At 35.9% G+C, this 23,354-nt stretch overlaps 1 protein-coding gene across 9 annotated transcripts in view; it reads right to left on the bottom strand.

Annotated features, from left to right (window-relative positions):
• LOC125648956 (pyruvate carboxylase, mitochondrial-like) overlaps nucleotides 1-23,354 on the bottom strand; it is a 34,092-nt gene that overhangs the window by 9,514 nt on the left and 1,224 nt on the right. Inside the window, exons 1-16 of one of the 9 annotated variants that reach the window (XM_048876032.2) lie at nucleotides 17,986-18,518; nucleotides 17,362-17,589; nucleotides 16,722-16,906; nucleotides 16,359-16,524; nucleotides 16,011-16,156; nucleotides 15,502-15,619; nucleotides 13,813-14,083; nucleotides 12,431-12,593; nucleotides 10,253-10,435; nucleotides 9,618-9,852; nucleotides 7,492-7,509; nucleotides 2,946-3,170; nucleotides 2,350-2,506; nucleotides 1,545-1,651; nucleotides 630-763; nucleotides 199-448 (exon numbers count right to left, since the gene is read on the bottom strand). In XM_048876032.2, the coding sequence (XP_048731989.1) occupies nucleotides 199-448; nucleotides 630-763; nucleotides 1,545-1,651; nucleotides 2,350-2,506; nucleotides 2,946-3,170; nucleotides 7,492-7,509; nucleotides 9,618-9,852; nucleotides 10,253-10,435; nucleotides 12,431-12,593; nucleotides 13,813-14,083; nucleotides 15,502-15,619; nucleotides 16,011-16,156; nucleotides 16,359-16,524; nucleotides 16,722-16,906; nucleotides 17,362-17,548 (2,545 nt within the window). In that variant the 5' untranslated portion in view covers nucleotides 17,549-17,589; nucleotides 17,986-18,518. Of the gene's footprint in view, nucleotides 1-198; nucleotides 449-629; nucleotides 764-1,544; nucleotides 1,652-2,349; nucleotides 2,507-2,945; nucleotides 3,171-7,491; nucleotides 7,510-9,617; nucleotides 9,853-10,252; nucleotides 10,436-12,430; nucleotides 12,594-13,812; nucleotides 14,084-15,501; nucleotides 15,620-16,010; nucleotides 16,157-16,358; nucleotides 16,525-16,721; nucleotides 16,907-17,361; nucleotides 17,590-17,940; nucleotides 18,519-23,354 lie in introns of those variants that run through there. The other 8 variants (XM_048876030.2, XM_048876027.2, XM_048876031.2 and 5 more) reach the window with 8 other exon arrangements.

Below are 23,354 nucleotides of genomic sequence, written 5' to 3'. Positions count from 1 at the left end.
TAGTAGTCAGGTGTGTGATGGGGATTGTGCTGTACCTGTACTCAGGTGTGTGATGGGGATCGTGCTGAACCTGTAGTCAGGAGTGTGATGGGGATTGTGTTGTAGTCAGGTGTGTGATGGGGATTGTGCTGTACCTGTAGTCAGGTGTGTGATGGGGATCGTGTTGTAGTCAGGTGTGTGATGGGGATCATGCTGTACCTGTACTCAGGTCTGTGCCTTCCAATGCTGCTACAACAGCCCCCATACTGGGCTGTGATGTCAGACCGGACATCGAATCCACCGCTACATCCACCACATCAGCCCCAGCCTCTGCAGCAGCCAACATGGACGCCACCCCGGCGCAGGCAGTGTCGTGGGTGTGGACGTGTATGGGGAGATCAGGGAATTTGTCCCTCAGGGTGCTCACCAGTAGCTTGGCTGCCTTAGGCTTCAGCACACCTGCCATGTCCTGTGAAAACGACAGCTCTTAGTGCGGTTCACATTCTACAGATTTACAATACACAGTTTTGTATGACAGTCTCTGAAATATGATAATTTCTTACAAGTCAGCTTCCATTTTATAATGATGTGTTTCATCATAAGAAAGGTTCTAGTTAAATTATAATAACCGTTGATATATTCCAACTTACTTTGATGCAGAGTATGTGGGCGCCAGCCTTTTCCAGCTCTGTGGCCAGATTCACGTAATACTCTAAATTGTACTTGGTTTTTGTGGGGTCCGAAACATCACCAGTGTATGAGATTGCTGCCTCAATTACTCCACCTCAAAATAAATTTACTCATGTTACGAAATATGATCTCATAAACATACAATATTACAACATATTTTAAATTTTTTTAATAAAAAAACTGATTATTTCCAAAACTACATGCATACTGTAAAGGGCTTTGATTTCGTGGGGCTAAAACTCTGCAAATTTTATCATTCGGTATTTCACGATGGTTTAAATTTCACATATAAATCCCTTTCTCATGTATGAACTCATACCCCCAAATACTTTGATTAGCACTTTGCGTTGGTTTTATTTTCGTGATTATTAATATATTCGCGAAGATAGCAAAAAATAAAACCAAAGTGAATATTTCCCCCATTTACAGTATTTTGGACAATTGATATGGAGTACATGTAAATATCAGAATTTGTCCAAGTGTCAAATTACTGTACAGTGTCCTATTTTCACTGTTTTTTAATATTTACCATTAATTTTTTATGGTAGATAAAAACAATGAAATTAAATCTGCAAGAGAAACCTAAAAAACTATATTAGATAACTGCTTCTAGTGTTACAAAATGGGCCCAAAATTGGAATTAACTTACTTTAAGGAAGAATTATTGTCTAGCAAGACAATAATTATTTAATCACCAAAATCACGTATTCATGTGCCTGCTTTGAGGTTAAAAAGTGTTTGAAATAATTAAATTCTGGTGTTATTACTGAAATATATAATATAGAGCAATTTTCATTGATTTAAATTTTTGGTGACAAAATGACAGCTAGTGCCCCTTTACAGCAGCAGTGATAGGAGCTACAGCTGATCTTTACCTGCCTTTCCGACAGCGTCCATCCCGACAACAATGTTAGGGAGGTAGTTCAGGGAGTCGAAGATCCTGAAGATGTCCATTCCACTCTTCACTGCCATGTCACAGAATCTAGAGCAGACATGCAACATTATAACTTACCAATCAATATATAACCAAAAAATAACTCGCCAATCAATACATAGCCAAAAAATAACTCGTCAATCAATACATAGCCAAAAAATAACTCGCCAATCAATACATAGCCAAAAAATAACACGCCAATCAATATATAACCAAAATATAACTCGCCAATCAATGTCAAAAAAATAAATACAAAATATGTCACAGAATCTAGAGCAGACACACAACAACAACATTACAAGTCGCCAATCAACATAACGAAAAAATATTAAATATAACTTGCCAATCAATACAAAAAAAATAAAAAACATCAATAAATACAAAATATGTCTGCTCAATAACTTTAATAAAAAGCATACTGCTGTGTGTGCTATGTTTTGTTTTTGTAAGCTCACTATGTCATGCTATCAACAAGTGGTTTTTATTGCTACATGTATGCTATACCAATAGTATGTACATTATGCTATCTAGTTTATATCCTACACCATGATATTGACATGTCGGTTTTAGGCTATGCTATAGTGTGTATAATATGCTATTCTATTTAGTGTGTATAGTATGCTATTCAGAGTGTCAAAGAAATTTTTACCGTTTTGTTAGTTTGAATCAGTGAGTATAACTAGTTTCACTGGTCAGCTATTTAATCTACCTATAACCCTGTGTTTGTTACTCTAGTACTCACGTACTTGTATACTACATTGTCAGGGTAGTTAGTGTAACCCACAGCATTCGCTCCTCTCAGCAACATCTGGAATGGGACGTTAGGAACGAGTTTCCTTAACTCCTCTAACCTCTCCCAGGGACACTCGTGTAGGAAGCGCATCGCCACATCAAAGGTAGCACCTGAAGTCATACAATACAGTCATAAGACTGGTAGCTTCCCTGTATCACAAAGCGTATTAAGCATAAACTATGAAAGGCATTCATAAAAAGTGGAGCTGTGTACTGTAAATTCCTAATTATAACACGAGAAATTTCTTATCACGTAATTTCGTGAGAAGCATCACTCACGAAATAAAATTATTCATTTTTATTTTTATATTGCTAAAATACATGTAAAAACTCTTGGTCAACAAAGCACTCGTGAATTTATGTTCTTGCGATTTGACGCATACGAGTAATTTTGCGACATACAGTACTCGCGTAAAATACGGAATGTACAGTACCAGTTAGTAATGACCAAGTGAATCAGAAATATTCATAGTGTCATTTTGTGGTTAAGAGCCATCAAATTTAACATTTGAAAATGTGATATAACATATAGCAGTGTTCTGTCTCGTACCTCCCCAGTTTTCTAAGCTGTACAGATTGTTAAACCTATGAGATACAAAAGGAGAGATTCGTTTGAGGTCGTATGTCCTGACCCTCGTTGCCAATAGCGACTGATGGGCGTCTCTGAATGTAGTGTCCATTATCAGCAATCCTTTGTGCTCCCGAACTTTCCTGGCAAACGCCTCAGGTCCCTCCTTGATGAGAACATCCCTCCAGCCTTTTGGTGGAGCCGGGGCTGTAACACAAAGGAAATGATGAGCCTGAGTACAAACAAGATAGCTATGTAACACTGGTATCTCATACTGTCAAGTGTGTCATACTGTCAAATGTGTCATACTGTCAAATGTATCATACTGTCAAATGTGTCATACAGTCAAATGTCTCATACTGTCAAATGTATCATACTGTCAAATGTGTCATACAGTCAAATGTCTCATACTGTCAAATGTGTCATACAGTCAAATGTCTCATACTGTCAAATGTCTCATACTGTCAAATGTCTCATACTGTCAAATGTGTCATACTGTCAAATGTCTCATACTGTCAAATGTCTCATACTGTCAAATGTGTCATACTGTCAAATGTGTCATACTGTCAAATGTGTCATACTGTCAAATGTATCATACTGTCAAATGTGTCATACAGTCAAATGTCTCATACTGTCAAATGTCTCATACTGTCAAAATGTCTCATACTGTCAAGTAAATCACACTCTATTTCTAAATGATGTTTACCAAGCTTAGATTAACTCTTAACATCAAGCAAAATAAACATGACGGGTATTGAAAGCCAAATGATCAGCATGAAATTTCACTAGTAGAAATTACATGCATGAAAGGTGAAGATAACAAACAGTCATCAATTTCCTAACTCCTATAAGCAGTACAAAAAGAGAGTTGGGCAAAAACAGACCCCTGAATATATCAGAGGTGGGATCAGGTGCCTAGGAGGAGTAAGCATCCCCTGTTGACTGGTCACACCCACAATGAGCCCTATATCTTGATCAGGTAAATGGAGTTATCCGTAGTCAAAATCAAAGATGTTTGATGTAATTTATAACATTATTATAGCTTGGAGAGAGGGGTGTTTAAAAAACATCTGACATGAATGCTATCAATGTCTGGTATGATATATCTAATGGGCAATATGTTAAAAGATTATGTACATGCCGGTCACATCTATATGCACTGATATCAAAATAAGTGACCTATCACTGTACTTCTGTGCTTGTGTCAGAATCAAAATGAAATTTCTCGATTTTACCTAAAACAATTTCCGTGAACATCTTCTTCATCACATACTGTGGAGCGGAGCGGATCAGAAACCCTTAACTTGGGAAGATGGTACCAGAAATACAATGACCCATTTGCACCGATATTAGAGCCAACAAGAAGAACAGTTATACTCAGATATTTGAAAATGAAGTGACTCCTACCTAGGATCTGACAAGAAATGCCAAATCTTAGATATGACTTATAAGTACACCCTTCCATCCCACTCTACAGTAGAATTTCTATTTATTAGTAAGCATCTAAGTATTATTGTAGTTTTTGTCAATGGAGTGTTATTAACTGAGAAACTATCCAGTAAATTAGATGATTGAGAAACTATCCAGTAAATTAGATGATTAATAGACATACAGTACCATGACTTACACAAATTGTGAAAAATCAATATTTACAATTTAAAAAAGCAAAATCAGAGAATTCATTCCTTCTGTGCTTATATAAATTTTACAGAGGTAAATTTTCTTAAATAGATTATTCTAGCAAAGATTCAATGTTTAATAGCAGATTATATTGATAAATCAACCCAAAATCATTTACTTCCTTTTGCGAGTTAATGAACTTAAACTTTAACTTAAGGCTTATAAGCAATAGGGGTCATCTATTAGTCATAGAGCTAAACAAATCTCTTACAAATTTCCTCCAGAAGTCCTTTCTTATAATATGTTTTACCTTTCATCCTTCATTATGGAGAATAGAGATTCTTTTGGTCGTTGGACTCTTTGTGTGCGCTAGTGCTGATATAAAGTTTGAGATGCCATCCAGAAAACATTTCATGCCATGTGTGACCTTGACATTTTGACCTAAAACAAGGGGTTGGTGGTTGGGTTCATTCCTTGGTAATAAAGACTCTTCCAGTTAATTTTCATAGTTAAAGCTTCAATTATATCTAAGATATATCTGAAAACCACACAAAGTGGTGACCTCAATCTTTGACCTTTTAAGTTCACTATGGATAGAGACACTTCATATAAAGTTAACTGATGAGCTGACTGCTCAAACAGTACTGGAGATAGTTTGGAAATTATTTCTAGCAATATGTGAGACCTGGTGAGTTGACCTTTCACCTCTTACTCAAAAGTGGTCATTTTTCAGTCATAGAGACTTTTTAATTAAAGATTCAATGCTAAAGTTCAAATAGAAATTCCATTTAGACATCAAAGTGTTACAGACAGACAGATGGACACAGAGACCCCCACTTTTCCTACAGGGCAGGACAAATCATCATAGTGTTACAGACAGACAGATGGACACAGAGACCCCCACTTTTCCTACAGGGCAGGACAAATCATCATAGTGTTACAGACAGACAGATGGACACAGAGACCCCCACTTTTCCTACAGGGCAGGACAAATCATCATAGTGTTACAGACAGACAGATGGACACAGAGACCCCCACTTTTCCTACAGGGCAGGACAAATCATCATAGTGTTACAGACAGACAGATGGACACAGAGACCCCCACTTTTCCTACAGGGCAGGACAAATACATCTTTACAATGCCACCACAGTGACCAACAAGAGGTACTGTGAGCAATGCTCACTAAGAATACCCCCCGCTTACCCCAATCTCCCAAAGGGTGTTGGTAATGGGTATAAACTACCTCTTTTCTGAGTGTAAAAAACAAATGGCATGACAAACCGAACCATATTGCTACTTCGATGTCCAGTGCGCGTGACCTTTGACCTTTTGACCCCAAAATCGATAGGGAACATCTTCATCCCATGGGTAGTCCATATGTATGATATGGTGACTGTAGGTGGAAAGGATAATGCTTTAGAGCCCGGAAACCATATTGCTACTTCGATGTCCAGTGCGCTTGACCTTTGATCTTTTGACCCCAAAATCAATAGGGAACATCTTCATCCCATGGGTAGTCCATATGTATGATATGGTGACTGTAGGTGGAAAGGATAACGCTTTAGAGCCCGGAAACCATATTGCTACTTCGATGTCCAGTGTGCTTGACCTTTGACCTTTTGACCCCAAAATCGATAGGGAACATCTTCATCCCATGGGTAGTCCATATGTATGATATGGTGATGGTAGGTGGAAAGGATAACGCTTTAGAGCCCAGAAACCATATTGCTACTTCGATGTCCAGTGCACGTGACCTTTGACCTTTTGACCCCAAAATCGATAGGGAACATCTTCATCCCATGGGTAGTCCATATGTATGATATGGTGACTGTAGGTGGAAAGGATAATGCTTTAGAGCCCGGAAACCATTGCGTCTACAGACGGACGGACGGACAGACAGACGGACAACCCGATTCCAGTATACCCCCCCCCCCCCCCCACAACTTGTTGCGGGGGGTATAATAATGTGTCACTGTAAAAAAAAAATACAACATAACATAAAAGTGAAAGCAGCATTTAGTGATGATCTCCTGAACAAATACCGTGCCACTGTGTTGTATTGTGTGATAAATCAAACTTTTCTGCCTCAGTCATATGCAAAAAGACTGAAAAATCAAAGATTAAAGTTTGAGATGATACTATTAGAAGGACTTGGGTTGTGTCTGCAAAGGTAGTTCAGAGATCCATCAATTATTTCATCAGGATCAATGTGTTTCTGGCTGTTTTTTCTGGATTTCTGCTCATGCTAATAAAGGGATGATTCATCTTGAACATTTCTAGTGTCTTTGACAACTGAAGAAAAATGTTCAGGAGATTCTAAATCAAAACAATCATATACAAATATACAACAAAAATAAATTAGTAATAGTGGTGTTCCAAGTCCACATATCATGTCAACATGCACCTGTACATGTCAACATGCACCTATACATGTCAACATGCACCTGTCATATCCTCACGAACCTGCAAGTGTCATCATGCACTTGTACATGTATATATAAAAATATTAAACAGTATGAGACTATGTAAGCATAATGAATCATATATAGTAATAAATTAGTGTCCACCTTGAACTCTTGTTCAAAAGATTAAACAAGCAGAGATGGTTTTTATGATAGCAGCTAATAAAATATTGTATCTACATGTACACCTAGGACAGCCAATAAAAAAACTACAAGTATTAATATAAATCAATACAGTGGGTTCCTGCTATATCAACAATCAGTTTAACAGAGTATTCAATGTAACAAAGCTGACAGGAAACATGGACCCACTGTACTAGTATACAATGCAAATTAGGAGCATTTAGGATAATACAAAAATCCAGCGATCACGGCTGCAATGAAATAAAAAAAGTGTATTTGATGGCGTTAATGGCTGCTTGGCAGTGAACAGTGATAGTCTTACCCGTAGTATGTGTCTCCTCTGTTGGGAGCATAAAATGAAGACAATCATTACACATCATTGTAACCAATGCTTATTATAAACAGCTAGCATCACATTACAGAAAGCTACATCAACATTAGGGTTAGGACGATCAGCTGGTGTGCTGATGTATCGGGAAGTTTGTACCTGATGATCTACTAAAATTACAATACTGAATTGAACTAAGTCTTGTTTCCATTTAGTTATGCATGAAAATGAAAGTAAACATTGAAAATGAAAGTAATCATTGAAAATTTTCAAATAGTGGTAGAGGACAAATGCATGCATTGAATAAGATGGTAGAGGTCATGCTGAGTTTAAAGTTCATATGTTCTTCGGAGAATGGATGTACAAAGAGAAGTGCAGATTTCTGTACCATTATCCAGGATTATAGAAAATATGCTACCATGCCAGCTTTAATGTGTAATATGTAGATTTCTACAGTGTCTATGAAAACATGGCCCCTGTGACCTGGCTAAAATTGTACTGATGTGTTCGCTGGTACAGCCATCTCCATTTTATATATATACAACACAGTAATATAGTAAACCTCCAGGGACAACAAAAACAGTTCGTTATAACCAAACTTCGTTATACAATCAAACACAGCTAGAGAAACCTCCAGGAACAAAAAATATAAAAATAAAACAAAAAAACTCCCCTGAAAAACCAGTTTGTTATAAAAAAAACTTTGTTATACAGTAAAACACAGCAAACTTTCAAGGCCAGCAGAAAACAGTTCATTGTAACCAAAGTTCATTATAATCAATAAGTTTAGTTACTTTCTCTCATAGGGGAGTAAATATCACTTTGAAGTGTGAATTCGTTATAAGCATGTTTGTTATAAATGTGTCTTACTGTACATGTAGATGACAGGTCTGTTCATGGCATTAAATGTGTTGCATTAACTTTTTTACATGTACATATTGTTGATAAAATATGTCAACTTACAGTATGTTTATTTGACTGATTAAAACCGTAAAAAGGTTAAATGTAGGTATCTATTTAAATGGAACAATTAACAAGGTAGCCTTGATCAGAAAAAAAGGTTCTCTTTTTATTGGTATATATTACATGCATATAGTGATGAACAAAAATAAAATATTCATGAAAATTTTGCAACTCTTAAAAATCCATCGGGTAAAAGATCATGCAAGGAAAGCCTTGTGGATTTTAAGTGATTCACTTCACTTTATCCAAATTTACTACAATTACACTGTATTTAGATCAATCTTGATTTGTGACTATTTTTTCCTCCAAATCGTGGATAGTAAACAAGTTTGTGTCCAGTTATATTCATGAGTGAGTTTATATATCTAGGCGACACATATCCGCAAGAAGAAAAGCCCATAAATCTTGGGAAATTTGTACACACTCAAATCAAATAAAGTTGGTTTGCACTAACACAGTTAATAATGTGCAGGAAATCGATATCGTGTTACTATCATACCTACAGGTTACAACAAAATCTCTAAAACTTTATTTTTGAGGAACAAATAAAGTTTACTTATTTACATGATTTGAAAAAATTGTATTTTTGTGGAGTGGACTATGTAGTTTGAAAAGCAGTCATACTTCATGGCACTTCATCCTATTTATAGAGCAGTAGAATTTGTGCGAGTTTGTCCAAAACTCCACAAAAGCATTATATTAAGCTATTTTACAGTATTTGTATTTGCAAAAGAAGTAAATTCTTGTATGTAAAAAAAACAACCCAAAATTCATTGTAAGTCACAATGACAGATATTTCAAAGATGATGTCGACAGGGTTAAATGAATGCATGCATTTAATAATGTGTAAGTTTTCTAGCCGAGTCAGCAGAATAAAACTCTGTATACAGCCTTAATTTCATTGCAGTTTAATTTTCATTATTTTCATTGGAGACAAAAACTACAGAGAATAAAACCCAATTACATCATTCATGTAGAATAGACATAAAATTGATAAATTCAAAACTGTGTTATAACAGATTAAAACAGGAAAGTGAAATTAACAAGGGAGGAATTCTCAGCTGTATACAGTAGAATACGTCCCTGACTGAATCAATTTTCTTGCATTTTTGTCTACATTACAAGCCACCACTATCTAATAACAAATCAATTCTTACCATAGGGTAGAAGGGGGACAGTTGGTTCAATCTCTGAAGGTTGAAGGTCGGTTGCTAAGGGTGTTTGTGGGCCGTTAACCATGACCTGGGCCAGATAATAAAGTAGTTTCTGGGCTCGATTTTGTGTGGGGTAGAATTTAAACAGCTGGGGATTTTCATCAATGAAATAAGTGTCCACCACCCCTGACAGGAACTGGTCGTGCTGGAGGACATTCAATAGGAAGGGAATATTGGTCTGCAAGGAGAATAAATCTTACACAGTAAAACATTAACAAACACGCTTATAATGAATTTACACTTATTACTACAAGAAAATAACAAAAATGTTCATGGATATAACGAAGTTTGGTTATAATGAACTGTTTTTCACGGAAACCCCGGAGGTTCACTATAACCGTGTTTTACTGTATAACGAAGTTTGGTTATAATGATCTCTTTTTCACGGAAATCTTGGAGGTTTGCTATAACCGTGTTTAACTGTATATGACAAAAACTTGTATATAAAGGATCATGAATGCAGAAAGGGCATTCATCATTTATGTCCTACTCTACAGATATAGAATTTGGAATATCTGTGCAACATTTTAAAACACATTAAAGATGTTACTGAAATGAGGTAATCCGCATTTACTGACCTTCACCCCCCTGATTCTGAACTCTTTGAGTGTCCTCAACATCTTGGCTGCAGCAGCGGGGTGGTCCCTGGCCTTGGCAATGACCTTGACCAGTAAGGAATCATAGTAAGGTGATATGATGGCCCCAGCGAATCCTAGAGCACTGTCTAATCTGATCCCCATACCTTCTCCGCTTCTGAATACCTGTCAGGTAAAACAAATCAAGTAAAGGTTCCATACATCTAATAGGTCTTTAGATGTTGTAGATTTGTGTGTGAAAATCTAACCAGCAAGTTCTTAATCCATAAAAGATTCAGACACAGTCAGCCATTAGTACAATAATGGTTTATATGATTAAGTTGGCAGTGATTCATTTTGGCATGCGTCCTTTGCTCAGGACGCATGGTTTCAATAAGTGTGCATTCCAATGGAAGCATTAAAGTGAGAAATTTTTGCTTAGTGTTTTCATTTCCGGTAATCAGTACGAAATCTGAACTCTAGAACGTACTACACACCCGACATATTATATCAATTCATTTGTTAACTCACACGGCATAACCAATGAAACAAAATGATATACATGTATACATGAATACGGCAGGTAAACAAAACCATTACTGTCGTCGCACATGTCGTGATGCCACCGAAAAAGAAAAAAAAAAAACCTTTGCCTAATCAGGGAAAGTTAACAAAATTTTTGCAAAGTGATGTGAATGATAATATTGCCAGTAACCATGGGAAAGAAACAAATGCCGAGTCCCCGAAATCAAACGTCGAATCTGAAACTGAAGTAGAAGTTGAGAGAATTTGAAAGGTGAGAAAATTTCCCCCAAAATGGCTTACACTTTATTCTTGGCTACAATTGGATAAAAATGAAGAAAATGGAGATGAATTTATGTATTGCTGCATTTGCACAGAACATAACAAGAGTACCGCAAATGGTACATAATACGCCCGTGAAATGCTTACATAGGGTGTTTTTCTTGTGCTATAATTTGTATAACTTTGCTTCAGGTAGTATCAGCCATCATGAGGCAGTGACAAACTTTCATATGAACAAAGGGTCTTAGCTTAAAAATTGAGATTTCCTCAAAATGGACCAAGTTCAACAACCTGCAATTTTTTCAAAAATGGAAGAAAATCAAAATCCTTAACCAGATGCAAATCTTCAGTACCTATAAAAACACTCCACAAAATAAGAAGGTCCTCACTTGAGAACTGGGAGGAGTTGTCAGACAAATTATGTACCCTTCATAAATTGTTAATTTCTAAATAGACTAAGTTCAACAACATGTAATTTTCTCAAAAATTGTAGAAAATCAAAATCCACCCCACATGCAAATCTTCAATACCCATACAAACACTCCACAAAATAAGAAGGCTCTCACTTGAAAACTGTGGGAGGAGTAGGGCGGACAAATTATGTACCCTCCATATAATAATTATTTCCAAATAAAGGGGCAAAACTCCTGGAAAAAAGGTTGAAACGGATCAAAATTGCAGTATGATCCAGAGCGACCCACAAAGAAGCTACACAGCAAGTTTCAGCATGATATGTGAAAGGGAAATGAAATTATAAAGAGAAAACTCCGAACGGACGGACGTACAGACATCGATGTACCATAATACGTCCCGTCTAAAGACGAGCGTATAAAAAACTAAATGGCATGAACAAAGTAGCTAGGAATAAAAACTTTCAGCATTCAACTTTAAGCAGATGACACATAATCTTGGCAGATTATAAACTTGCAAGATCAGCAAATATGAATCGGTGTCAGGAAAAACACGATGATGCAATTAAAGCCTTACTTATGTGTGTGGAATGGATGGTTTCAGAAAACTAACATTGTACCACTCTCAAAATGCAAATTATTGATTGATATCTTTTGCATGAACTGGGTCTTGAGAACATTTCTATCTTGAAATCATTTTGTAATATTAACTACGGGTCAGAATTTTCTGCAAGTGAATTACTTGATAGCTTGTAATAAAAAGCAAAAGATTTATTCTCTAAAGGGGGTGATATAAGTAATCTTCTTCTTTAGCTTGTCTGTGATTGTCAGACTGTTTGAAAGAATAAAATTTGGACTCATTGATTTTAGCTTGGGACTCATTATTGTAATTGGAAAGGGGAGGGGGGGGGGGGGGGGTCGCTGGACTCATGATAACCATTTTCAAAATGAATCACTGAGTTGGTACCTCGATTCTGCCAATATCTGGTTGGAAGCTCCGAGCAGGGTCTTCTGTCGTCATTCTGCACTGAATGGCACACCCATGGAGATCTATATTTTCCTGATTGAGCCCCAGGTCAGGCAACAACTGACCCTCGGCTATCTTAATCTGACTCTGTACAAGATCAATCCTAGCAACAAGAAAACATAACTCTTAATCTGACTCTGTACAAGATCAATCCTAGCAACAAGAAACATAATTGTTTAATAAAGGCTTAGGAGCACTACATCCAATATACATGTATGCTGATTACGTTTATATACAATGCATTTCCAATGATTTTACCTTTGATATCTTTACAAATTGAAATGATAGCCATTTTCTTTTTCTTTGATATCTTTACAAATTGAAATGATGATAGCCATTCTCTTTTTCTTTGATATCTTTACAAATTGAAATGATGGCCATTTTCTTTTTCTTTGATATATCTTTACAAATTGAAATGATGATAGTCATTCTCTTTTTCTTTGATATCTTTACAAATTGAAATGATGGCCATTTTCTTTTTCTTTGATATATCTTTACAAATTGAAATGATGGCCATTTTCTTTTTCTTTGATATCTTTACAAATTGAAATGATGATAGCCATTCTCTTTTTCTTTGATATCTTTACAAATTGAAATGATGGCCATTCTCTTTTTCTTTGATATCTTTACAAATTGAAATGATGATAGCCATTCTCTTTTTCTTTGATATCTTTACAAATTGAAATGATGGCCATTTTCTTTTTCTTTGATATCTTTACAAATTGAAATGATGGCCATTTTCTTTTTCTTTGATATCTTTACAAATTGAAATGATAGCCATTTTCTTTTTCTTTGATATCTTTACAAATTGAAATGATAGCCATTTTCTCATGAATGAGAACAATGCGTGTATGGATCTTGATAAAAACGGTACGACTATTTTAACAGCTGGGAATATTCCAACAGAAATGAAAGTAATATGTACAGATATACAATGTAAAACATAAATTTTAGTTTTGAAAATACATGAAGGTATGCTTCATGCTAGCCTGCTTTTCTTTAAGCGCTAACTTGTTTCATGAAATATGCTGGATTAAAGCGTCACAATTCACGCCTTTGTGTATTTTCTAAAATGAAATTCATTTCTTAACACTATAACTTGTTTCTCCTTCATCATTACAATTTAATCCAAGTTTGATAAATTGAAAAATCCTTGATATATTTAAACTCAACATTTATTTCAAACTTACGGTGGGGAACCTCGTAACTGATTATAATGTACATGTATATATCTCTCTCTCTCTCTCTCTCTTGAGAATTTCTGATTTTAAATCTTAAGGAGCTCTACATACATATAGATAAACTATCACAGGTGAACATACCCTGTCACTTCCTCTGTTACGGTGTGTTCCACCTGCAGACGAGCATTGACCTCGATAAAGTAGTACTGCCCTGACGGATCCAGGAGAAACTCCACCGTACCCGCATTCTCATAGCCTACAAACCGCGCCAATTTTACGGCATCAGCAGTCATTTTGTCCCTGATGTCCTTTGGCAGTTTGGGGGCTGGGGCAATCTCCACCACCTTCTGGTGGCGCCTCTGTACGGAACAGTCCCTCTCGTACAGGTGAACCACATTACCACCTCTGTCACCTGTTGTAGTGAAATCACACTTCTGAAGATCACAACTACATGTAACTACACGTACTACCACTACACGATATCATCACACTTCTGAAGATTACAACTACATGTAACTACACGTACTACCACTACACGATATCATCACACTTCTGAAGATTACAACTACATGTAACTACACGTACTACCACTATACGATATCATCACACTTCTGAAGATTACAACTACATGTAACTACACGTACTACCACTATACGATATCATCACACTTCTGAAGATTACAACTACATGTAACTACACGTACTACCACTATACGATATCATCACACTTCTGAAGATTACAACTACATGTAACTACACGTACTACCACTATACGATATCATCACACTTCTGAAGATTACAACTACATGTAACTACACGTACTACCACTATACAGTATCATCACACTTCTGAAGATTACAACTACATGTAACTACACGTACTACCACTATACGATATCATCACACTTCTGAAGATTACAACTACATGTAACTACACGTACTACCACTAAACGATATCATCACACTTCTGAAGATTACAACTACATGTAACTACACGTACTACCACTATACGATATCATCACACTTCTGAAGATTACAACTACATGTAACTACACGTACTACCACTATACGATATCATCACACTTCTGAAGATCACAAATACATATTACTACACGTACTACCACTATACAGTATCATCACACTTCTGAAGATTACAAATACATATTACTACACGTACTACCACTATACAGTATCATCACACTTCTGAAGATCACAAATACATATTACTACACGTACTACCACTATACAGTATCATCACACTTCTGAAGATCACAAATACATGTTACTACATGTAACTACCACTACACAATATCATCACACTTCTGAAGATCACAAATACATGTTACTACATGTAACTACACGTACTACCACTATACGGTATCATCACACTTCTGAAGATTACAACTACATGTAACTACACGTACTACCACTATACGATATCATCACACTTCTGAAGATTACAACTACATGTAACTACACGTACTACCACTATACGATATCATCACACTTCTGAAGATTACAACTACATGTAACTACACGTACTACCACTATACGATATCATCACACTTCTGAAGATTACAACTACATGTAACTACACGTACTACCACTATACAGTATCATCACACTTCTGAAGATCACAACTAAATGTTACTACACGTACTACCACTATACGATATCATCACACTTCTGAAGATTACAACTACATATTACTACATGTACTACCACAATGGAAATCCAAAGTTAACAGTATATATCAGTTTAATGTTACAACTTTAAAAACTTCTCCAGCACTATGCATCTTAACATTTTTTGTTTTCACTTGAAATACATACCTAATATTTGCACTTCTATATGCCTGGGCCTCTCAATGAATTTCTCAAGGAACAACGCGCCATTACCAAACGCTGCCTCCGCCTCCGATGTGGCTCTTCTGAAATTCTCATCAATTTCCTACAATGAAAATTGAGAAATACTGTGTGTGCATTTATTTTAGGGGAATTTATATTCAAGCACCTTTACTAGTGAAGCATGACCTTTAATTAATGATTGTGACTAGTGAAGCATGACCTTTAATTAATGATTGTGCTAAATATAAAACTCTATTTGTTACTATATGTAGAAGAAGCGCTAAACCATGATTATGCCAAATTGTGCATCTACTCCGATAGCACCATATCTTATACAGGAGTACATATACTACAAGGACGACACAAGGTTAAAGAATCAGTTTATATTGAGCCCCAAATCGGTATCATTTTATCTAGATAAAGTACCTCACCAGATCTGACGATCCTCATTTTATCTAGATATCTGAGGATTCTCATTTTATCTAGATATATACCTCAACAGATCTGACGATCCTCATGCCTCGCCCTCCTCCTCCATAAGCTGCTTTAAATATCACTGGTAGTCCATACTGTTCACAAAAGTGCCTGGCTTCTTCAATACTGCTCACCGGGCCGTCAGAACCGGGGACGACTTGCACACCTAAAAATACAGCAGTTTATTGTCTCAGATCAACTCCTACGCTGTCAAGAATGAATCTTTTCATATTTTTTTTTATTGAATATATGTGCTACTTATTTGAATTCTCCTTCTTTAAATAGGATATTTTCTATACATCATTATACAAATCAGAATAATTTTGGTCTCTGAAATAAAAAGCCTACATAGACAATTTTAATGTCACCTGCTGCAATAGCTGCTTGTCGCGCCTCTACTTTGTCTCCCATCTTTCTCACAACCTCGGGTGAGGGGCCAATAAACTTTATACCAGCCTCAATCACCTGCTGTGCAAAGTCGTCTCTCTCTGACAGAAACCCATAACCTGGATGTATGGCATCTACACTATTTTCCTACAGCCAAAAAAGAAAATCTCTTCAAAAGTTATGTCCCTTATAATCACATTTCCTCTAGATGAGTAGTATTTTTTGTATAAACTGTCTGTGGAATTCCAAGAGTTGTCTCCCTTAAAAGAAATTTATTCTTTGCAAATTTCTTAATTCTCATCCACCATTTTTGAAAGCAAAACATTCAAACATGACATGGCTACCTTTGCGACCTGGATGATTTCTGGAATATTGAGATAAGCAGCCACGGGGGGTAAACCTTTCCCGATGAGGTAGGACTCGTCCGCCTTCTGACGATGCATGTGCATCATGTCTTGTTCGGAGTAGATGGCCACAGTTGTTATATTCATTTCCGTACATGCTCGGAAAACTCTAATGGCGATTTCACCTAAAATGAAGCATTCAAAATAAACTTTTTAAACAATATAATCATCCAAAAAACTTAAAATGACAACATTTTAAAGCATTTTACAAGCACTTCACAAGATTTTTTTTCACAGCTACTATTTGATAAATGCACTTGGTTTTCACACCATAATTGATATAGTATATACATGTAGCATATATTGACAGTAGTACTTAAAGATTAAACTGGAGACTTTTCTTCCCTTGATTAATGATATGAAACCACAATAAAAGTTTCTCTTCATTTTGATAAAATTATCTAGATTTTTTCTTTTCAAAAAACTTGAAAGAAAATTCAAAGACTTTGAATAAAAACTAGACACTTTTCTGTGACTTTATTCATTTCTAATTCAAACACTCTCTAAAGATATGCCCAAATTTCAAGCACTTTTGAAGCTTTGTGTGAAGATGGCTGATGACACATGAGAAATTGCTTACCCCTGTTGGCAACCATGAGTTTATGAATTTTCTCCTCGGGCTTGCTCTGGGACTGCACCTGTGTTGAGCTGCAGGCAATTCCAGGCGGCAGTCTGTAACCATGGTGATTGTGTCCCCTAGCAACATCTGGCAGCTGTGCTCTGGCTGACTGACACAGGGATGACAGTCGAGCTTGCAACCGAAACATCTTACTGGGGTCCTGCTATTGTAAGTCTGGCCTTGGATGATCTGAGATAGAAGAGACAAGCAGCGGGTTAGCCCGAGTATTGATTTTTACACTTTGTTATCTCACAAGCAGTGTAATACAATAACTAGTCACTAAAAATCTAGGAAGCGACCTTGGAAAATACTTCCTTTCAACAATCTGTCAATAAACATAGGATAAAATAAATAATCATACACCTTCTACGGTGTTTTAATGATGCTTTGAATTACAAATTTATTTTTATTTTTATAATATGTAAATGTACGTATACACATCCACATGTGCATGCACACAAATATTTAACATCATTTGCTGACACTTATATGCACTCTTAACAATAAATACAATAGATTTCAGTCTTATATAATGTATACCTTTGGCTTCCTGATTTAAATATTAATCTCTCTAAGAACACTGACCTTCTATATATGCACTTTCTCTAGAATGACAATCAATAAGAATGTGTTTTGCACACTCACTACACGCAGTAACACACACAGTCATTCATAAAAGGAAGTTACTATCTATGATACTACTGTACATGACAGGAAGATCTACACATTCAGATTAAAGTCAAGAACTATGAGATCATATGCAGGCAATGAAACATTCAAATAACCCACAGAAAGCGTAATCATATTAAACATTCATTGAAGGCATTTACCAAGAACTGAAGTTAGCAGGTCCTACCTGGATGTGTATGTAAGACCTTGTCACTGATGCATAAACCTAACACTATTAACATTGTTGTTGTTGGTTAAAATGTTTTTATTATGTATTCCAGGACATTCTGGATGTGCATGAGACCTCCCCAACTGGGTCAAGGTCACTTCAAACGTAAACAAAACATGTGCTATTCTGCAACGCACAAAGCTTATTGATGTCATTATTTCATTACTTTAATGTTATTAACCTTCACATGTGTCAAAGACACTGCCTGCGTCAAAGCATGTACACCCTAATGAGCTTGTATCTGACCATACTGATAAATAACTACTAATGAATTATGAGAGAGAGAAGAGAGAGAGAGAGAGAGAGAGAGAGAGAGAGAGAGAGAGAGAGAGAGAGAACAATCTCGAATGTTTACTAAAATTAATGTATATATGATTTGTACCATATTAAATGTATAAAATGTTATAAATATCTTGATTTTATTTTAGCAGATATGCAGTAAATTTTAAAGTCCGAGTTTAATGCTAACATTAGATCATGCATTGATCATGATCATGAATACCTTGGTGGAAACCTTTGTACCTTTTGAACATACATGGTATAAGAATCAATGACCTTAAGGTTTATTTTGCAAATGCTGGACTTTGCACTTCACAAGGATGAAAAATTCCCCTATTAAAAAAAGGTTTCTTAAACAATTTAATTCTGTACGGATCATCATAATTCTAAGATTAAAGTGCAAGTTTAGTACATGCACCTGCCCATTACAGTAACAAACATAATGTCGTCCTCCAAAATATGTAATGTATCATATATAATTAAGTATATGTTACATACATCACCAAACTATACAGCACTTCATAATTATAATATAATATTTTTTCAGATCAAAATTATACACAATTTATTGACATGAAGAGGAATAACCCAGTATTACAATATTTTAAATTATTAGTATGAAGACTGCAGAACTAATCTAAACAAATATCAGTCTGACATTCCTTTAATTATTTATCCTTCATTAGTCTGACTGGCTTGTTCCATGGATCAGACTGATTATTTATTCTTCACTAGTCTGACTGGCTTGTTTTGTGGATCAGACTGTGATTGTTTATCCTTCATTAGTCTGACTGGTTTGTTCGGTGGATCAGACTGTGATTATTTATTCTTCACTATATAGTCTGACTGGTTTGTTCGGTGGATCAGACTGTGATTATTTATTCTTCACTAGTCTGACTGGTTTGTTTGGTGGATCAGACTGTGATTGTTTATCCTTCACTAGTCTGACTGGCTTGTTCGGTGGATCAGACTGTGATTATTTATCCTTCACTAGTCTGACTGGCTTGTTCGGTGGATCAGACTGTGATTATTTATCCTTCACTAGTCTGACTGGCTTGTTCGGTGGATCAGACTGTGATTATTTATCCTTCACTATATAGTCTGACTGGCTTGTTCGGTGAATCAGACTGTGATTATTTATCCTTCACTAGTCTGACTGGCTTGTTCGGTGGATCAGACTGTGATTATTTATCCTTCACTAGTCTGACTGGCTTGTTCGGTGGATCAGACTGTGATTATTTATTCTTCACTAGTCTGACTGGCTTGTTCGGTGGATCAGACTGTGATTATTTATTCTTCACTAGTCTGACTGGCTTGTTCGGTGAATCAGACTGTGATTATTTATTCTTCACTAGTCTGACTGGCTTGTTCGGTGAATCAGACTGTGATTATTTATTCTTCACTAGTCTGACTGGCTTGTTCGGTGGATCAGACTGTGATTATTTATCCTTCACTATATAGTCTGACTGGCTTGTTCGGTGAATCAGACTGTGATTATTTATCCTTCACTAGTCTGACTGGCTTGTTCGGTGGATCAGACTGTGATTATTTATTCTTCACTAGTCTGACTGGTTTGTTCGGTGGATCAGACTGTGATTATTTATTCTTCACTAGTCTGACTGGCTTGTTCGGTGGATCAGACTGTGATTATTTATTCTTCACTAGTCTGACTGGCTTGTTCGGTGAATCAGACTGTGATTATTTATTCTTCACTAGTCTGACTGGCTTGTTCGGTGAATCAGACTGTGATTATTTATTCTTCACTAGTCTGACTGGCTTGTTCGGTGGATCAGACTGTGATTATTTATCCTTCACTATATAGTCTGACTGGCTTGTTCGGTGAATCAGACTGTGATTATTTATCCTTCACTAGTCTGACTGGCTTGTTCGGTGGATCAGACTGTGATTATTTATCCTTCACTAGTCTGACTGGCTTGTTCGGTGGATCAGACTGTGATTATTTATTCTTCACTAGTCTGACTGGCTTGTTCGGTGGATCAGACTGTGATTATTTATTCTTCACTAGTCTGACTGGCTTGTTCGGTGAATCAGACTGTGATTATTTATTCTTCACTAGTCTGACTGGCTTGTTCGGTGAATCAGACTGTGATTATTTATTCTTCATTAGTCTGACTGGCTTGTTCGGTGAATCAGACTGTGATTATTTATTCTTCACTAGTCTGACTGGCTTGTTCCGTGGATCAGACTGATTATTTATTCTTCATTAGTCTGACTGGCTTGTTTGGTGGATCAGACTGTATAAGGCCAGTCTGTAGATTATATGACTTCCAAGTCAAAATGGTTTTTCAAAAACGAAAGGAAGGTTTTGCAGTGTGCAAAATTAACCATGGACCGATAGACAATGTCTATAGAAAATCAAGTCGGTCTATAACGATCGAAATAGCTATAGACCAACTTGTCTATAGGAATTCTGAGTAAAAACTGGTTTCCTGCCGCTTATTAAACATATATGAGAAGCAGGACTAGTTTATAGATATTACGCTGATGTTTCTGTTTACCCCTTAGCTGTAATAAAATGTTCCACAATGTAATAATTACAAATGAATTATTCCATTTTCAACAAGGGGGGGGGGGTATTTACTTCAATGTACGCCATTTTAGTGCAAATTCGGAATGTTCTTTTTTGAACGGTTAAAATATGTGGAAGGTGCACACTCTGGAATCAAAAGGAAAGTGGTCAGTACAAGTTCCAGCAAGGCTAAAGTCGCAGAAAATTATGAGAAAATGAAACATAGTAGAAGTGACTCAGATGAGGAATCAGACTGAAACTGAGCTGAAACAAAATGAAAAATAAAACAGAATTCTAAATGAAAAGCTTGTGCATGAAATTGAAAAAGAACATAATTAAACTACATGTATATATATATATATATATATATATATATATATATATATATATATATATGGTTTTTCAAAAACAAAAGGAAGGTTTTGCAGTGTGCAAAATTAACCATGGACCGATAGACAATGTCTATAGAAAATCGAATCGGTCTATAACAATCGAAATAGCTATAGACCGACTTGTCTATAGGAATTCTGAGTAAAAAAAACTGGTTTCCTGCCGCTTATTAAACATATATGAGAAGAAGGACCAGTTTATAGATATTACGCTAAACGAAACCTAGTAGAAGTGACTCAGATGAGGAATCAGACTGAAACTGAGTTGGAACAAAATGAAAAATAAAACAGAATTCTAATTGAAAAGCTTGTGCATGAAATTGAAAAAGAATATAATTAAAATATCATGAACGAATTACCAAAATCAAATTTGTGTCTATTATTTATTTTTTAATAACAATGAATATTGCATGTTAAATTTTGGTCTATAGGAATTTGTTGTGGTCTATAGGAAATGAAATGACTATGGACCAAAAGTCTATAGGACTTTAAAGTTAGTTTCGCACACTGGTTTTGTACAGTAATTCTGCCTAAATCATTTTAACACATGTATTTGTCTAAATAAGGTAAATTTTACATTTTCAAGTTTCAAAATATAATTTTCCATATCTTGCCTATTTCATTCATTTTCAGTAACTACTATTTTGAACAATCATACTCATAGAAAAATGCCCTGCAACATTTACTCAGCTGTATATTAGACATTATTTTCATGTTCACAGCAAACATTGAGTGTAAAATTAGAAACATCTCATGACATTAGCATGGTTGCTGCACTATCACGTGAAAAGGCTCTAACCTTCACTTTCTTTTTGAAATTCAAAATCGAACGAAATAGCGCTGAAGCAGCACAACTTTCAATTACATAAAAAATTTATCATTTTTGATTGGTACCATTTTTGCAGCATTTGTACACTTTACATTAATTAACTGCTATGGGGAGATCCTCAATCAACTTGGAAACAAGAGGCCCACAGGCCTTAACAGTCATCTGAGTACCATAGCCCATACAAGGAGTCTCATATTTGCATATATAAGCCTCAATATGGAGTCTTTTGTGCATATGTTTATGATCTTTCAAAATACATACAATTCCTATTCAATTACAGAAGAAGGAAAAATGGAAGCTTGCAGCATATCTAAATCATTTTAACATTCCCAATTTATTTTTTAAATACATTTTCATTATGTGACCATATTGGCCTTACCCAAGGGCCTGAACCCCTTCCACTCAGGAGCCATTTCGGTAGAGAGCTTCATGGACATAATCGTGCATTTGGTTTCTCTCAAATATATATGGGCCCGGGTCAGAGAATATTTCTAATATCTAATCCATTTTCACTTTATGGCCATTTGGTCCTGCCCTAGGGCCTGAACTCCAGGACCAAGAGTCATGAATTTCACAATTTAAGTAGAGAGCTTCATGGACATCATAATCATGCATTTAGTTTTTCTCAAATACATATGGGAGTAGAGAAGAAGATTTTCTAAGATTTAATTGTAACAATTGGCCTTGCAGTTTTCAAGAAGTTGAAAATGTAAAATTGTAAACGGACAACGACGGATGAAGACCAACGGCAATAGGTCACCTGAGTGACTCAGGCAACCTAAAAACAAAACATAATAAAGTGCATTATTTCTCCAAAAGACAGTGTTATATGCAGGTAGTGCAAAGTTTCGTTTAAGATTCAATGAATCTTCCCAATTAAAACTACTAATTAAAAAAAGCCAACAACTGTGTATGGTACTCAGAAGTAAAACAGGGAACTTTGAAAACATTGCTGAAAGTACCCATGTTCATGAAGCACTTCATATTGATTCAAAAATGTTAAAATTAATTTCCTGGGATCCCAAACAT

The sequence above is a fragment of the Ostrea edulis genome, chromosome 5, assembly GCF_947568905.1.
Source record: "Ostrea edulis chromosome 5, xbOstEdul1.1, whole genome shotgun sequence".
NCBI classification, from domain to species: domain Eukaryota; kingdom Metazoa; phylum Mollusca; class Bivalvia; order Ostreida; family Ostreidae; genus Ostrea; species Ostrea edulis.
This window is presented reverse-complemented; position numbering and strand designations above follow the sequence as displayed.